This window comes from Hyaena hyaena, unplaced genomic scaffold (genome assembly GCF_003009895.1).
Source record: "Hyaena hyaena isolate Hyena2069 unplaced genomic scaffold, ASM300989v1 scaffold_1074, whole genome shotgun sequence".
In the NCBI taxonomy this organism is placed as follows: domain Eukaryota; kingdom Metazoa; phylum Chordata; class Mammalia; order Carnivora; family Hyaenidae; genus Hyaena; species Hyaena hyaena.
Genome location: NW_024081711.1, coordinates 59,323 through 74,603, shown reverse-complemented (window position 1 = coordinate 74,603; position 15,281 = coordinate 59,323). Strand labels below are relative to the sequence as shown.

The window sequence follows — 15,281 nt, the reverse complement described above, 5'->3', positions numbered from 1 at the left end:
TTCTTTAAGCTGATAATGTGGTGGGTTACTCATTGGCTTTCAAATACTGTGCTAGCCACATATTCCTAAAATAAACCCCACTTGGCCATGTGGTATAGTCCTTTTTATATTTGCTGAATTCTGTTTCCTGATATTTTGTTAAAGAGCTTCCTATGTATATTCATTAAGGATAGAGGTTTAGAGTTTTTAATTCTTTTATACTGTCTTTGTCTGGTTTTGTATCAAGGTGATACTGTGTTCATAAAATTAATTGGAAAGTGTACCATCCTCTTACTTTTCTGAAAGAAATTAGATAGAATTGGTGTTAATTTTTCTTTAGACATCTGGTAGAATTCTTCTATAAAACTTAGCCTGAAGATGTCTTTTTTTGGGAGATTCAAGCTCCTTAATAGTTATAAGGATATTCTAATAAGTAATTCATATAAGTGATTTGTAGAAGTGTATGCTTTTCAAGGAGTTAAATGAGCCATTTTTCTAAGCTGTTAAATATAATTGTGTAAAGTTTTTCATAATATTCTCTTATTGTCCTTTTGAAATTCTCAGTGTTTGTAGTGATACCCTCTGTTTCATTCCTGGTATTGATATTGTGTCATTGTTTTTGTCTTTCTTGATGGAAATTTGTTAATTTTTTTCCAAAATATCATCTCTTTGTTTCATAGTTTTAATTTTTATCTCTTTATTGTTTCTTCTGTTTGATTTGGATTTATTTTGTTCTCCTTTTTTCTGGTTACTGAGATAAAAACTTAGATTACTGATTTGAGATTTCCTTTTTTTCTAACATAGTGATATTTTTAGTGCTGTTTTTCTTTCAGCACTGCTTTAACTGTATCCCACAATTTTGATTTACTTTTTATTTTCATTTGCTTTCAGTTTAATGTATTTTTTAAATTTCCCTTGAGACATCCTCTTGACCCATGATTTATTTAGAAGTTTGTTATAGATCTTTCTTTTACCTTTGTGTTTTCTCTGGCTTGGTTGTGTTGTTGATATTGTTTGGCTGAGATGTGTAGTCTGCTGTTGTTGTATGGAGTGTTCTATAAATGTGGATTTGATTCTGCTGGTTGATAATATTTTGGAATTAGTTTATATCCTTGTTAATATGTCTAGTTGAATCGAGTGTTCAGAGACATCTTCAGTTATAATTGTGAATTTATATACTTGTCCTATTTGGTTTTATCATTTTTTTTTGCCTTATATTTTGCAACTCTGTTGCTTTGCACATATAAACACATCTTTCTTATCCAGTTATCTGTTGACAGACACTTAGGCTGCTTCCATATCTTGGCTATTGTAAATAATGCTGCACATATCCTTTTGAATTAATGTTTTTGTTTTCTTTGGGTAAATAACTAATAGAATTACTGGATTTTCCATTTTTAATATTTTGAGGAACCTCCCTACTATTTTCCACCATTGCTATACCAGTTTACATTCCCATCCACAGTGTATGAGGGTTCCTTTTTTGTATTCAAAATTTACTGACCATATATTTAAATTAGATTGCATCTGTTATGCCGTTTACAACTCAATCATTGTGCTTTATTGATACCCATAAAACCTCCATGTACCTCTCTAATTTTAATATGTAGAAATTCTAAAGCAAATACTTGTTACCTATATTTAAGTTATTTCATAGTGTGGGTATGTACCCTCATTTGCAGCAGTGTGAAATGGTTTTCCTTTATTTGGTTCTTAATATATACACTGAATATCATAAAAGCTTTTATTATTTGAGAAGTATTTATATGCCAGCATTTCTGTTTTGCCCATTGTCTTGTTTTAGTTTATTCACCATGAGAATTATCCACAATTCTAACCCAGTATTTTATTCTTTTGCAATCGTTAAAGTTCTCAAAATCACTGTGATGGTTATAATCATACTGAGTTATAAAGCAGTAAGGCTCTAGATAATTACTTTATAAGCTAACACTGTAAGATACACCTGATAAGCTATTTATGAGTAATGGTGGAGGAGTGAAGAAACTATAGTTGTCTACCTCTTTGCTCCTTTGATTTCTCTGTGCCAGAAACATATCATATTATGTTCTTAAACATTTTCAAATTCTCATTTCTCCTAATTTTTTTCATAGAAAAGTACCATTTCCATGTTCTTAATTCTTGTTGACTGCTTATTTCTATTTTCTAACGTTTATTTTGAGAGAGAGAGAGCACGCGCGTACACGTGTTGTGTGTGAGTAGAGGGGATGGGCAGAGAGAAAGGGAGAGACAGAATCCCAAGCAGGCCCTCCACTGGCAGCACAGAGCCTGATGTGGGGCTCAACCTCACCAACCATGAGATCATGACCTGAATTGAAATCATGAGTTGGACGCTCAACTGACTGAGCCACCCAGGTGTCCCAGACTGCTCATTCTTTTAGAAAAGTAGTCATAAATAATTTTTAAAGGTTGATTATAAAATTATTACTTTTTAGTCTTGCATATATCTTACCCATTTTAATTAGAAAAAATTTGGCTTTTTTTAGTTTCTGTGTTTGATTGTAGTATTTGAAATATATTATGGATATAAACAAATATACTAAAATAGTACATATTTTTAACAGCATTCAACTATGACGTCAACATTGAGGAGATTGGGTGAAGACATATTCAAAGGAGTAGTAACTAAGGGAAATCAGGATAATTCTTTAGAACACTCAGTGGAGAATAAACCAAAGACAGCTGCTTTCTTTAAGAGCCCCAGTTTACCACTGAGATTTTTATCAACTTTAATTGTTCTCAAAACAGTCACTCAAGGTAAGCCTTCACATGTGCTTATGGTATTTTTCACAAACAACTAGAAGAGAATACTATATAATGAAGCAGCTCTTACACAGTCAAATATGTTTTCTGTTTATAGAATGAGATTTTATAATGGTGACACATTATAATAAACTATTTGCTAAATTCGAGAAAATGGAGTAGTCAGTTGGATTGTTGCCCTCTCCCAGAAGACTTTATTGATTCTCTTAGATCATGCTCCCATGATAGTATCATTGCATTTACCATAAAGTACTGAAATTCCTAATTTGTTATTTTTTACTGTAGCACATGTTGGCAGACTATAGCCCATTGACCAGATCTGGCCCCCACCTGTTTTGTAAATTAAGTTTTATTTAAACACATGCTCGCTTTTTACCTGTTGTCTATGTCTGTTTTTGCCTTACAACAGAGGCAAGTAGTTGACAACAGAGACTATATGGCCCCCTAGATGCATATATTATTATGAGGCCCTCTACAGCAAAATTTTGTCAGTCCCTGTACTAGTTTGTAAGTTGACTGAAGAAAAAAATTGCCTTACTATTGTAATCCCCCTGCAACTAACATAGTGCTTGATGTTTAATAGTGAATAGGAAGTGAATGGAATAAAAATAGTGTTTCAATCAAAGTTGACCATTTTAAATACTTTTTTTATATATAGCTGTAAGGAGTTACATTTTTGGATTACTAAATATTTAGGTGATTTTTTGTTAAAGTAAGCCATACCAATAAAATCAAACATTAAGTATACATCCTTTTATCTTTCCTGTTTGTTAAATTATGTAACTCAGTATAGTTTTTTTTTGCCCAGTGGGAAATGGCAATAATTTAATTTACTACTTTATCCGAAGTGTGTATGGTTTAGTTACACCTGATTATGGAATTTTACAACAACAACAACAACAACAACAGCAAACTATAGCTATCTTCTTAATTATTTTTTATGTTTATGGTTCTCATAGTTAAACAGATTGAGTGGCAACTATTCAAAAGGTCATTTATGAGCAGAGTATATTAGCCCAAAATAAAGTTCACTACATACCAACATACATTATAACATCATTTGATAAAATGATTACTGATGAAACTAATGCATTAGAGATAAAATGAGAGGGAATAGGAACTCTGTCACCTTCTGTGGAGGACAGTATTGGACATGCTGACAGTCTTCAATGAGCCATTAAAAAAAGGAAAGAAATGAATATTGGAAAGGAATACAGAAAATTATTAACAAAACACTGTTAATTTGTGGATACTCTATATAAATCAAGGCCATTCAATAAAACCAGCTAAGAAATATATTGAATGTAATGTGCCATGATCTGAATATTTGTGTCTGCTAGAAGTTTATATGGTGAAATACTAACCCCTAGAGATGATGGTATTAGAAGTTGGGATCTTTAAGAGGTGCTTAGATCATCAGGGTGGAGCCCTGTGAATGGGATTTGGTACCTTTCTTAAAGAGACTCCACAGAGATCTCTTTCTCTAGCCCCCTACACCATGTTGAGCACACAGTGAGAAAGAAGCTGTAAGGCTGTGAACCAGGGAGAGGGTCTTCACCAGAAAGTGATCATACTGCCAACTTTGTCTTATGCTTCTCCACCTCCAGAACTGTGAGCAATAAAATATCTGTTGTATATAAGCTACGTAGTCTCTGGTATTTGCTATAGCAGCCTGATAGAATTTGTGTTTCATAAAATTAACTTCAAAGGAAATTCACAAAGTCTGTTGACTTTCAATGCTATCATTACCGTCTAGGACTACCTATGGCTATAGTATGACTACTAGGAATATCATCAAGTAACAATAATATATTTTTAAAAAGTCTTGTTAATATAAACAAAAGAAAAAATGTAAAATATGGATATAAATCTAATATGGTGTCTAAACTTAATCCTTTGTGAAATATAATAGGGCGAAAATAAATTTGGATAAATAATGGATGAATGGACAGGGTAATAAAGATTATTGTTGAAGTTAAATGGCAAAAATAAGGGATTTTTATTTTTCCTTACAAATATATTAAAAACTGTAAGATACTCCAAGTGACGTAGTGTAATAATACCAATGAAAATTTAACTGTAGTTTGTGTAAGTTCAGAAAGTGGTAGGAAAGGTGAAAAAATGCTTGCAATATGTGACCATTTAAAACAAGCAAAACAGCAACATGGGTCATGGCTTGCCAGAGCAGATTTTAAAGCAACCTTGATAGAGTTCAGGAAGAAGGCAGACTAGAATGATCCTGAGCTTATCTCCTCTCATGGACACAGCAAAGCTGCAACTACATATAGAGCATTTTTTTCTGCAAATGACCTGAAGACTAGGGAGAACAGCTATTCCACAGCTAAAGACATAAGGAAAAAGTCACATCAAGAAGAGTAGGAGAGACAGAGACGTGGTATGGTTAGGAACCAAACATATCGTTTGGTGATCGAGAATCAGGAAGGGCATCACAGATTCAGAGACCTGAGGAGCAAGAGGTTCAAGCCCTACATGGGGCATTTAACTCTAAGGATCTGCACTGGGAAGATGAGCCCAATAATGTCTCACTTTGAAAAACACCGGGTCATAACTCTAGGAGAGCTGGAGGGCTGTAGGAAATGGATCTGTTCTTACAGTCCCCATGCACAGTCTCACTTAGACAAAGCACCTGGAAGCGGTTTGAAAAGCACCTGGGCCATAAGTGAAGGAGATTTATTGACTAATTATAGGACTTGTGCTTGGAGGGATAGGGATCTGTAGGAACTTTCGCCAGGAACAGAGTGCTGGCAGGTGCCATTTTTCTTGCCCTCCTCAGTCTAGCAAGGCATGATGCTGGCATGCCTTTTGACACCTTCCATCTACCTTAATGGTACTCCTTGCCTCTGTACCAGTGTTCCCCTGTGAACATGCCCCTCCCAAAGCACTTGCCCTGGCAGGCACATTTTTAAAGCACCTACCGCCCTGCTTCACACCAGTTGTTGGCCTCAGCAACCAGCACACCTGCAGCAATCACAGCTGGGCCTCTCATCCAGCTGTGCCAGGACCAGACCCTTCCACCAATACATCCATAGTAGTCATGGCTGGGCATTGGGAGGCAGCTGGTTCAGCGGTCACCTCAATCCACCAGCTGACATGACAGTTGCAGCCCAGCCACAACAGGAAGGTGCACAGAGCCCACAAGGGGACACCCCTTGAGGGTTGAGTTCTGGGAACCAGAGTGCAGTGTGATTCTGGACCCCCAAGGATGTTTTCTATATAAAACCACTACTTTCAAGACCAGGAGTTAAACTAATCTACCTAATACATAGAAACACAGAAAGTCAGACAAAATGAGGAGACAGAGGAATATGTTCAAAATGGAAGAACAAAGAACAAAACCTCAGAACAAGAGCCAACAAAACAGATAATCTACCTGATAGAACTCAAATGGTCATAAAGAGGATTCCTGAACTTGGGAAAAGAAACACTAGAGGAGTTAACAGGAAGAGATTAGAGGATGTAGAAGGGTAGTGAAAACCATCCGAGCTGAATGGCAAAAAGAAAAAAGACTATAAAAAAGTGAGATAGGTTAAGTGACCTCTAGGACAACATTAAGCATACTAATAATTGCAATATAGGGGGCCTAAAGGAGGAGAGAGAGAGAAAGGGATAAAGAACTTATTTGAAGAAATAATAGCTGAAAACTTTCCTAACCTGGGGCTGGGAATAGACATCCAGGTCCAGGAAGCACAGAGAACCTCAAACAAGATAAACCAAAAGGAATCCACACCAAGAAACATAATAATTAAAATGTCAAAAATTAGAGGGTCGACTAGGAGGATGGCAAAGTAGAGGGATCCTAAGCTTGCCTCATTCCCTGGATACAACTGGATAACACATCAACGTAAATAACCCATAAAATGATTTGAAGACTAGCAGAACAGACTCCACAAATAAAGGTAGAAAAGAGGCCACATTGAAAAAGGTAAGACGGGCAAAGACATGGTCTGGGAGCAAAACAGCCATGGCTCTCTATGGTGGGGAGGGAGCCAGCGATACAGAGAAGGGTGGAAACAGACTTTCACTCTGGGGAGGCCATGAATGGGAAAGATGAATCCCCATAACATTTGCTTTGAAAGCAGGAGGGGCCACAAACTTCATGACTTCTTACAATCAGCGAAACTTAACACCTGGAGTTTTCATTTAATTTTTTGAGAGAGAGAATAAGCTGGGTAGGGACAGTGAGGGAGGGAGGGAGAGAGAATCTCAAACAGACTCTGTACTATTAGCACAGAGCCCAGTGAGGGGCTCGAACTCATGAACCTTGAAATAATGACCTGAGCTGAAATCAAGAGTCAGCTGCTTAATTGACTGAGCCACCCAGGTGCCCTTTAACACCTGGAATTTTAAAAATCAGGATGTGGAGAAAAGGCAACCCTGGTGCACTGTTGGTGGGAACGTAAATTGATGCAGTCACAGTGTGGAGCTTCCTCAAAAAATTAAAAATAGAACTACCATATGATCCAGCAATTGCACTTTGGGGCATTTACTTGAAAAAAAACAAAGACAGTAGTTTGAAAATGCACTCCTGTCTACTAACTGTAGCATTATTTTCAATAACCAAGATAAGGAACCAACCTTAGTGTCCATTGATACATGATAAGAGGATGTGGCGTGTCACGCACAGAAATATCAGTCATAAAAAAAACTGAAATCTATCTATTTGTGGTGACCTAGACCTAAGGGGTATTATGCTAAGTTAGAGAAAGACAAATACTATATGTTTTCACTTACACATGGAATCTAAAAAACTAAACAAATGAACAAACGAAACAGAAACAGACTTAGGATAAACTGGTGGTTGCCAAAGGGGGATGGCGGAAATAGGTGAAGTTTGTACTAAGAGGTACAAACTTCTAGTTACAAAAACAAAAAGTCATGAGGGTGTAAAGTACAACATAGGGAATACAGTCCATAATATTTTAATAACTTTGGTGACATGGTATCTAAACATATTCTTGTGAGCAGTTTGTAGTTTATTTAAGTGTCAACTGTTTTGTACAGCTGTAACTAATGTAACATGTCAACTATATTTTAGTTGAAAAAAATAAAATTTTAAAACAATCATGATATATAATAATAAAAAGTAATTTTAATTTAAAACCTCAAAATAGGGCTAAAGGAATAGTAAGTCTAGAAACAATACAATTTGCACTTCATATATACTTATTGAATTAGTAAATTTGGTGGCTGCCTTGTGCAAGTCACTTTTTTAAGAAAGTGGAATCATAAGACTGTACCTGCTTTCAAAGTCATTAGAGTCTGGTGGGTAAGTAGATTATAAATATTTAATTCTGCTTTATCTTATAGTTATCCACACAGATGTTTAAATAATGTGGTCCTGTTTAAAAAAGAGATGATAAATTACTTCAGGTGTTATGATTGAGGGGATCAGGAGAGGATTTAGTATAAGGAGGTAGCATTTGAACTGGACTTTCAGGGGTGTGTAGGATTTCATAGGCAGAAAATAAAGTAGAAGACTATTCCCAAGGGTACCGTATGAGCCAGTGCTTGAAACTGTGGAAGAGCATGGCATACAAGGAAACCAGTGAGTTATTCAACAAGAAAACATGTTTTGGGGTCGTAGCTGTTCTGAAATGGTGTTATATCAACCTCTTAAAACATTATTTTTGGTTTATTTTCTTTGAAAAACATACAGAGATTATACCATGTTTTTCTACAACTTAACTGTTTTCAGTTAATAATGTGTTTACACTTCATTTATACTGGCACAATATGTAGTGAATTTTAAGCTCTCTGTGTTACTTGGTAAACAAAATTTCTAACTAGAATCCACATTATGGTATCTCTTGTCCATCCTAGTCACCTCATAACTGTCTTATTTTTGTTATGAATTTTGTCCAATTTCTAAGCAAATAACTTCTGAAAAGTATGTATATTTTTAAGTATAATCTTTAGTATATAAAATAAAAGTTGAAAAATTAGACTAAACTCCCCATTAATTTATTTTAAGAAATTCTGTGAACTCTGTAAGTTTATGATCTTTCATCTAAATATGTGAATCCACAGTTTATGCTGTTTGCTTAATTAATGAAAAATTAAATAGGTGTTTTTTTCTGATTGTGAAGTAGTTTTAAAAATTTTTTAAAGAAATATCTAAGAAACCACTCAGAATTCACTTAGAAATATATCGTAAAGCTATTTTTAAAAACGCCACAGGAGATTCCAGAAATATTTGTATATAAATTGATGATTGAAAATAATCTGTTAGGTCTAATTTGGTATCAGACAGGATTTGAGAGTTGGAATTGAAATTCAAAAATCAGTTAAATCATTAAAAAACAGGAAGAATGAGTATGATTAACTGAAAATAAGTTTAGTATGTCATTAAAAATCTAAACGGTACATTTAAAAATACAAAATGTGGTTAAAATGTGTTTAAAAAGTTATATATTGCATTATGGTGTATAAAGTTACCACCCATGATTCTTTCCTAATTTTGATTAACTGACAAAACACATAAAGCAACAAGTACGTTTCTCTAAAGTTGTTGAAACTATCCTTAATATTCCATTTGTGACAAACACATCTGGGATTAATTTTCGTTCAATTCACTTTTTTCTATAACACTATTTCTTTTTTAATAGAAGTGTTTATGGAAAAATATTAACAGCTGCTAAGTCTATGTGGAAATATATGTGTCTTTTTTTTCATGTTTATTTCTGAGAGAGAGAGTGCATGCGCTGGGGAGGGACAGAGAGAGGAGACAGAGGATCCAAAGTAGGCTCACCTCTGACAGCAGAGAGCCCAGTGTGGGGGTTGAACCCATGAACCATGAGATCATGACTTGAGCCAGACGCTGAGCCACCCAGGCCCCCTAACATCATGTGCATCTTTTATACCATTTTCCTCAATTTTTTAAGTGTATAGTTCAGAATTAGTTTTTTGAAACTAAAAATTATTTTTCCAATGGAAGCTTTGAGAGACTTAAGAACTGTGCAGACTTCCATAGGAAGTAGAATGAGAACCTAGAGAGGGCCCCAGATACTTTGGTTATTACTTTAAAAGACATCCGCATGTTTTCCTAGAACATCATAGCAGTCTGTCTTATGGAAAAGCAGCTCTGTGGGTTAAATAATAGATGTGACTCAAAAAGAGAGAGCTGTTGTGGTCTTTAGTTAAAGACCTTTGAGAAATTTGAGGATAAATAAAGTTTAATAATGGCAATACTTTAATTTCATTACCACTGGGCTTTATGAATCACAAAACCCAAATATACTATACGCAACATTTCCCAAACTTATTTAATCTCCACATCCTTTCAGAAGAGCGGTACACAGCACTAATTTTCTGAGGAGAACAATTTGGGAAATGTCTTACAGTTTATGAAGCGCCAGTGTAATACATTACCCTGAGGAACACTTTGAGGACGAGAAAATTAATGTTAAGAAAAGTGAGTGGCTGAAAGGTGAAATTTCACATCACTATCCTATTCTAGAGCTGATGAACTATTTCTTTTTGATCTGGTGTTTTTTGCCTTCATTGTCCGGTGCTCTAGAGATTTAGTAGTCTGAGGATTGAAAGGCAGCTGGTGGATCAGCAAAACAAGCCAAGTAATATATACAAGTATTTATATAGTACCCAAATATATATAGATCTATAAGATGCTTGGTTTCCATTGACGGGATAGTGCAAATATGTTGTTCAAAAAGATAATAGTGGGTGTGATTGACTGTATAATGCTGAGCCCTTTATAGATTGTCTCTGATATTATTGTTCCCATGTTAGTTGTTATTAGTTTATAGAGGTTAGATAATTGTGTCATGGCCACACAGCCAGTATTTGACAGAGTCTGGTTCAGCTCACCTCTCTCCATTTCTAGAGCCCACCCTCTTGACCCTATTGTGTGACTTCCTAAGACCAAGTACTCCTGAGATAATCAAAGAAATAATAATAATACTTACATAGCACTTAGTATGTTATGGACTAAGCACTTTATGTATAGTAATTGATTTAATCCTTATAACAAGGTTATGAGGTGTCAGTATTAACATCTCAATTTTATGAATGATAAAATTGAGGCATAAAGAGATTAAGTCTGCATTCTTAATTCCTGTGCTACACTGATTCTCTGAAATAAAATGTAACTGTAAGATAGCCTTTTCTCTCTTATACTCACAAAAATAAAATGATTGAATATAATGTATTGCTGAAAAGAAATAGGTACAGTTTTCATCATTGCCAACTAAAAGTCTATTGATAAAATGCATGTACATTTGACTTATACAGTATTTCTTTGTTTCCTATTTTATTTATTTTTTTTAAATTTATATCCAAGTTAGCATATAGTGCAACAATGATTTCAGGAGTAGACTCCTTAATGCCCCTTACTCATTTAGCCCATCCCCCCTCCCACAACCCCTCCAGTAACCCTCTGTCTGTTCTCTGTATTTAAGAGTCTCTTATGTTTTGTCCCCCTCTCTGTTTTTATATTTTTTTCCCTTCCTTTATGTTCATCTGTTCTATATCTTAAAGTCCTCATATGAGTGAAATCATATGATATTTGTCTTTCTCTGACTGACTAATTTCACTTAGCATAATACCCTCTACTTCAATCCACATAGTTGCAAATGGCAAGATTTCATTCTTTTTGATTGCCAAGTAATACTCCATTGTATATACAGTATTTCGATATCCAGTATTTCAAATTATAATACAATAGTTCATTTATAAGATTAATATATATTTATGTAAGTTTTACAATTTAAATATAAAATCAAAACTGTTGAGAAATATGGGTTTTTTAGTTTTTATTTTTTAATTTTTTATAATTTTCTAAGTTTTTTATTTATTTATTTTAATGTTTATTCACTTTTGAGAGAAACACAGAGCACGAGCAGGGGAGGGGCAGAGAGAGAAGGAGACCTAGAATCTGAATCTGGCTACAGGCTCTAAGCTGTCAGTACTGAGCCCAGTTTAGGGCTTGAACTCATGAACTGCAAGATCATGACGTGAGCTGAAGTCAGATGCTTAACCAACTGAGCCACCCAGGTGCACCTAAGTTTATTTATTTTTGAGAGAGAGAGAGAGAGAGAGAGCACGAGCAAGCAAGCGAGCGCACAGGCTGGGGAGGGACAGATAGAGAGGGAGACACAGAATCCAAAGCAGGCTATAGGGTCTGAGCTGTCAGCACAGAGCCTGATGCAGGGTTCAAACTCACCAACCTTAAGATCATGACCTGAGCCAAAGTCAGACGCTTAACCAACTGAGCCACCCAGGCGCCCCTAACTTTTTATTTTAATCCCAGCTAATTAAAATAGTGTTATATTAGTTTCAGGTGTAGAATATGGTGATGCAACACTTCCATACGTCACCCAGTGCTCAAAAGACAAGTGCACTCTTTAATCCCCATCACCTATTTTCATCCATCCCCCTACCCACCTCCCCTTTGGTAACCATCAGTTTGTTCTCTATAATTAAGAGTCAAGGGGCACCTGAGTGGCTCAGTTGGTTAAGCTTCCGACTTCGGCTCAGGTCATGATCTCATGGTTCATAGGTTCGAGCCCCATATCTGGCGCTGTGCTGATAGCTCAGAGCCTGGAGACTGCCTCTGATTCTGTGTGTTTGTCTCTCTACCTGTCCCTTACTCACATTCTCTCTCTCTCTCACTGTCTCTCTCTCTCAAAAATAAACAAACATTAAAAAAAAGAGTCAAAACAGGTACAATTTTTATTGTATTGTAATTTAACCATTTCTGAAGTGCATTCTGCTTATAGGAGTCACCAAAATGTATCATAACCTTTAATAAGATTTACTGCAAGGAAATACTTTCAAAAGGAAAAAAGTTCAAAGCTGTTAATGTGCTGTTTGTAATAATGATAAAGGATAAATAATTGACAAATCCATAATTGGAATAGTGAAGGAGATAAGTTCTTGTACTGTTGTTGGCCCTTTTGTAATCATTCATTTGTTTGTTTGTTTCAAATTGTTTCCTGCAAGTAACCTTAGGAAATAGAGAGTGTCATCATTTTTACAGAAGAGCAAATGGAGGGTCAGTCATTTGTAAGGGACCCAGATCTTTTCTTGACCCTAAGTAATCAGGCCTTTAACAATATCATCATGAGGACAGTAGAATGTTATATGTCATTAACAATTTTAAGTATGTAGATGTGGGAATCAATGTAAAAACATTTTAATTAATAAAACTTGCGGTACACACTAATTTCATCTGTGTAAAGATAGGAGAACTGAGAGAGGTCGTAAGAATCTACCTGATGGTCATACATCCAGCTTTGACTCAGGTCAGGATCTTCATGGGTTGGAGCCCTTCACTGGGCTCTGTGCTGACAGCTCAGAGCCTTGAGTCTGCTTCAGATTCTGTGTCTCCCTCTCTCTCTGTCCCTCCCCAGCTCACACTTTGTCTCTCTCTCTCTCCATCCCCCTCTCAAACGTTAAAAAATTTTATTAAAAAAAAAAAAGAATCTTTCCTGATAGAATTGTTTTAGAGACAAATTCTGTCTTTCTAATTACATATACTCTCTATTCTCTTTAGTTGTGGGCATCAGAGCTTATTCTTCTGTACTGCCCTTCTCAACACTGGGCATATTTATTATGCAGATTTATTATACTTATACAGATTTATATATTTATAAACTATGTACTTATTTATACTTCAAGCCTAAAGAAATGTAAGGCATTATTGCCGTTGTCAGATAAAAGGAACAGTGTAGTAGTTAAGAACTTCTGTTTTGTAGTCAGATAACTAACATTTGAGTCTCAGTCCCCATCACCAGCTCTGCAACATTCTTTTGTGTTTCACTGCAGTTTTTTTGAAGGCTAAATGAGATTTAATATGAAGGTTTATCAAAGAGTCTGCAGTATAGTAAGTGCTAGCTGGTATTATCATCATAGACATTATTATTTATTTTTATTTTAGTTCTAAGAGTTGGTTTTACTTGAGATCAGAACTGAGATGTTACACTGCATTAGATTTCTGTTGATTCATAATAAACCACCAAATATTTAGTTGCTTACTTAAAACAACAACCAGTTTTGGTATAATTGGTAACTCAAATTTCTTAAAATACTCTTAAAGTTAAATTTTTCTTGATTTTAGAAAATCTTCACCATTAGGGAAATTATAATAAGAATATAATTTTCACTTCTCCGTAAAAGGTAAGGCAACTTAAAAAATATAACCAAATAGGGGCGCCTGGGTGGCTGAGTCACTTTAAGCATCTGTCTTCAGTTCAGGTCATGATCTCTTTACTTGTGAGTTCAAGCCCTGTGTGTTTCAGATTTTGTGTCTCCCTCTCTATCTCTGCCCCTCCCCTGCTCACACTCTGTCTTTTTCTCCTTCAAAATTAAATAAACATTTAAAAAATTGTTTTACTATAATCAAATACCATCCCTCTCCCCAGATTCATAAAGGACAATTTTTTAAGTTTACAAATTTGCATCATGTAGCATTTAGCCTATTTAATCCCGGATGATATATTAATGAGAAGTGAAGTAGTCTGTGAAATACAGTAGGTGGCACTGTGATAAAAAAACTTGTTTCTGTGAAGAATTGAGTTCAGGATTCATCTGTACTCTTTTGCCTGAGTTTTGGCTAAATGTAGGTTTCTAAATAAGGCAAATATGAACATAATCTAGCAACTTTACTTAACCTGAATACACATTTATATTTAATGTTTTATTTTATTAAATTACAAAAATTAAGTACGATAATGGCAGTGTTCCTTGAATTAAATTCTTCCGCAAGTAAGAATAGAATGTACTATAAATTGATCCATAGACACGGATTTTAAATTTTTTTTAAATGTTTTTATTTATTTATAGAAGAGAGAGAGAGACATAGACACGGATTTTAATTTCTCAAAATTCTTCCATATGTATTTAAAAAATTTTTTCAGTTGCTTTTTTATTTCTGTGAGAGAGGGAAAGAGAAATGTGATCAGGGGAGGGTCAGAGAGAGAGGGAGATGCAGAATCTGAAGCAGCCTCCAGGCTCTGAGCTAGCTGTCAGCACAGAACCCGATGCGGGGCCCAAACCCACGAACTATGAGATCATGACCTGAGCTGAAGTCGGACACTTAACTGACTGAGCCACCCAGGTGCCTCGCTTATGTATTTTAATGTGTATGTATTTTGATTCTTTCATAGGTATTTCATTCAGGTTATCCTTGGCTTTTCCTTCTTTTTTTTTTTCCAATAATGAATAAACAGTATGTATATTTTATTATTTATAATTTAAAATTTTGTTAATTTAGTCTTTTTTTTTTTTTTTTTTACAAATAGTTTATTGTCAAATTAGTTTCCACATAACACCCAGTGCTCATCCCCACAAGTGTCCTCCTCCATGCCCATCCCCCTCGCCCCCACATCCATCAGTCCTCAGTTTTTGTCAGCATTCAAGAGTCTCTCATGGTTTGCCTCTCTCCCTCTCCCCCACCATTTCCCCCCTTCTTCTCCCCCTTGTTCCTCAGTTAAGTTCCTCCTAATCCTCCTATATGTGCACACATATGATATTTGTCCTTCTCT

The 15,281-nt window shown here is 35.3% G+C and overlaps 1 protein-coding gene across 5 annotated transcripts in view; it reads left to right on the top strand.

Moving 5' to 3' along the window:
* The window catches only part of CCDC138 (coiled-coil domain containing 138), a 111,959-nt gene that overhangs the window by 64,828 nt on the left and 31,850 nt on the right, over nucleotides 1-15,281 (top strand). For 4 of the 5 annotated variants that reach the window (XM_039222191.1, XM_039222190.1, XM_039222193.1 and 1 more), the window contains exon 12: nucleotides 2,562-2,754. The exons of the other annotated variant lie outside the window; for it this stretch is intronic. In XM_039222191.1, coding sequence (XP_039078122.1) covers nucleotides 2,562-2,754 — 193 coding nt within the window. The remainder of the gene's footprint in view (nucleotides 1-2,561; nucleotides 2,755-15,281) is intronic. 5 annotated transcript variants of the gene reach the window in all.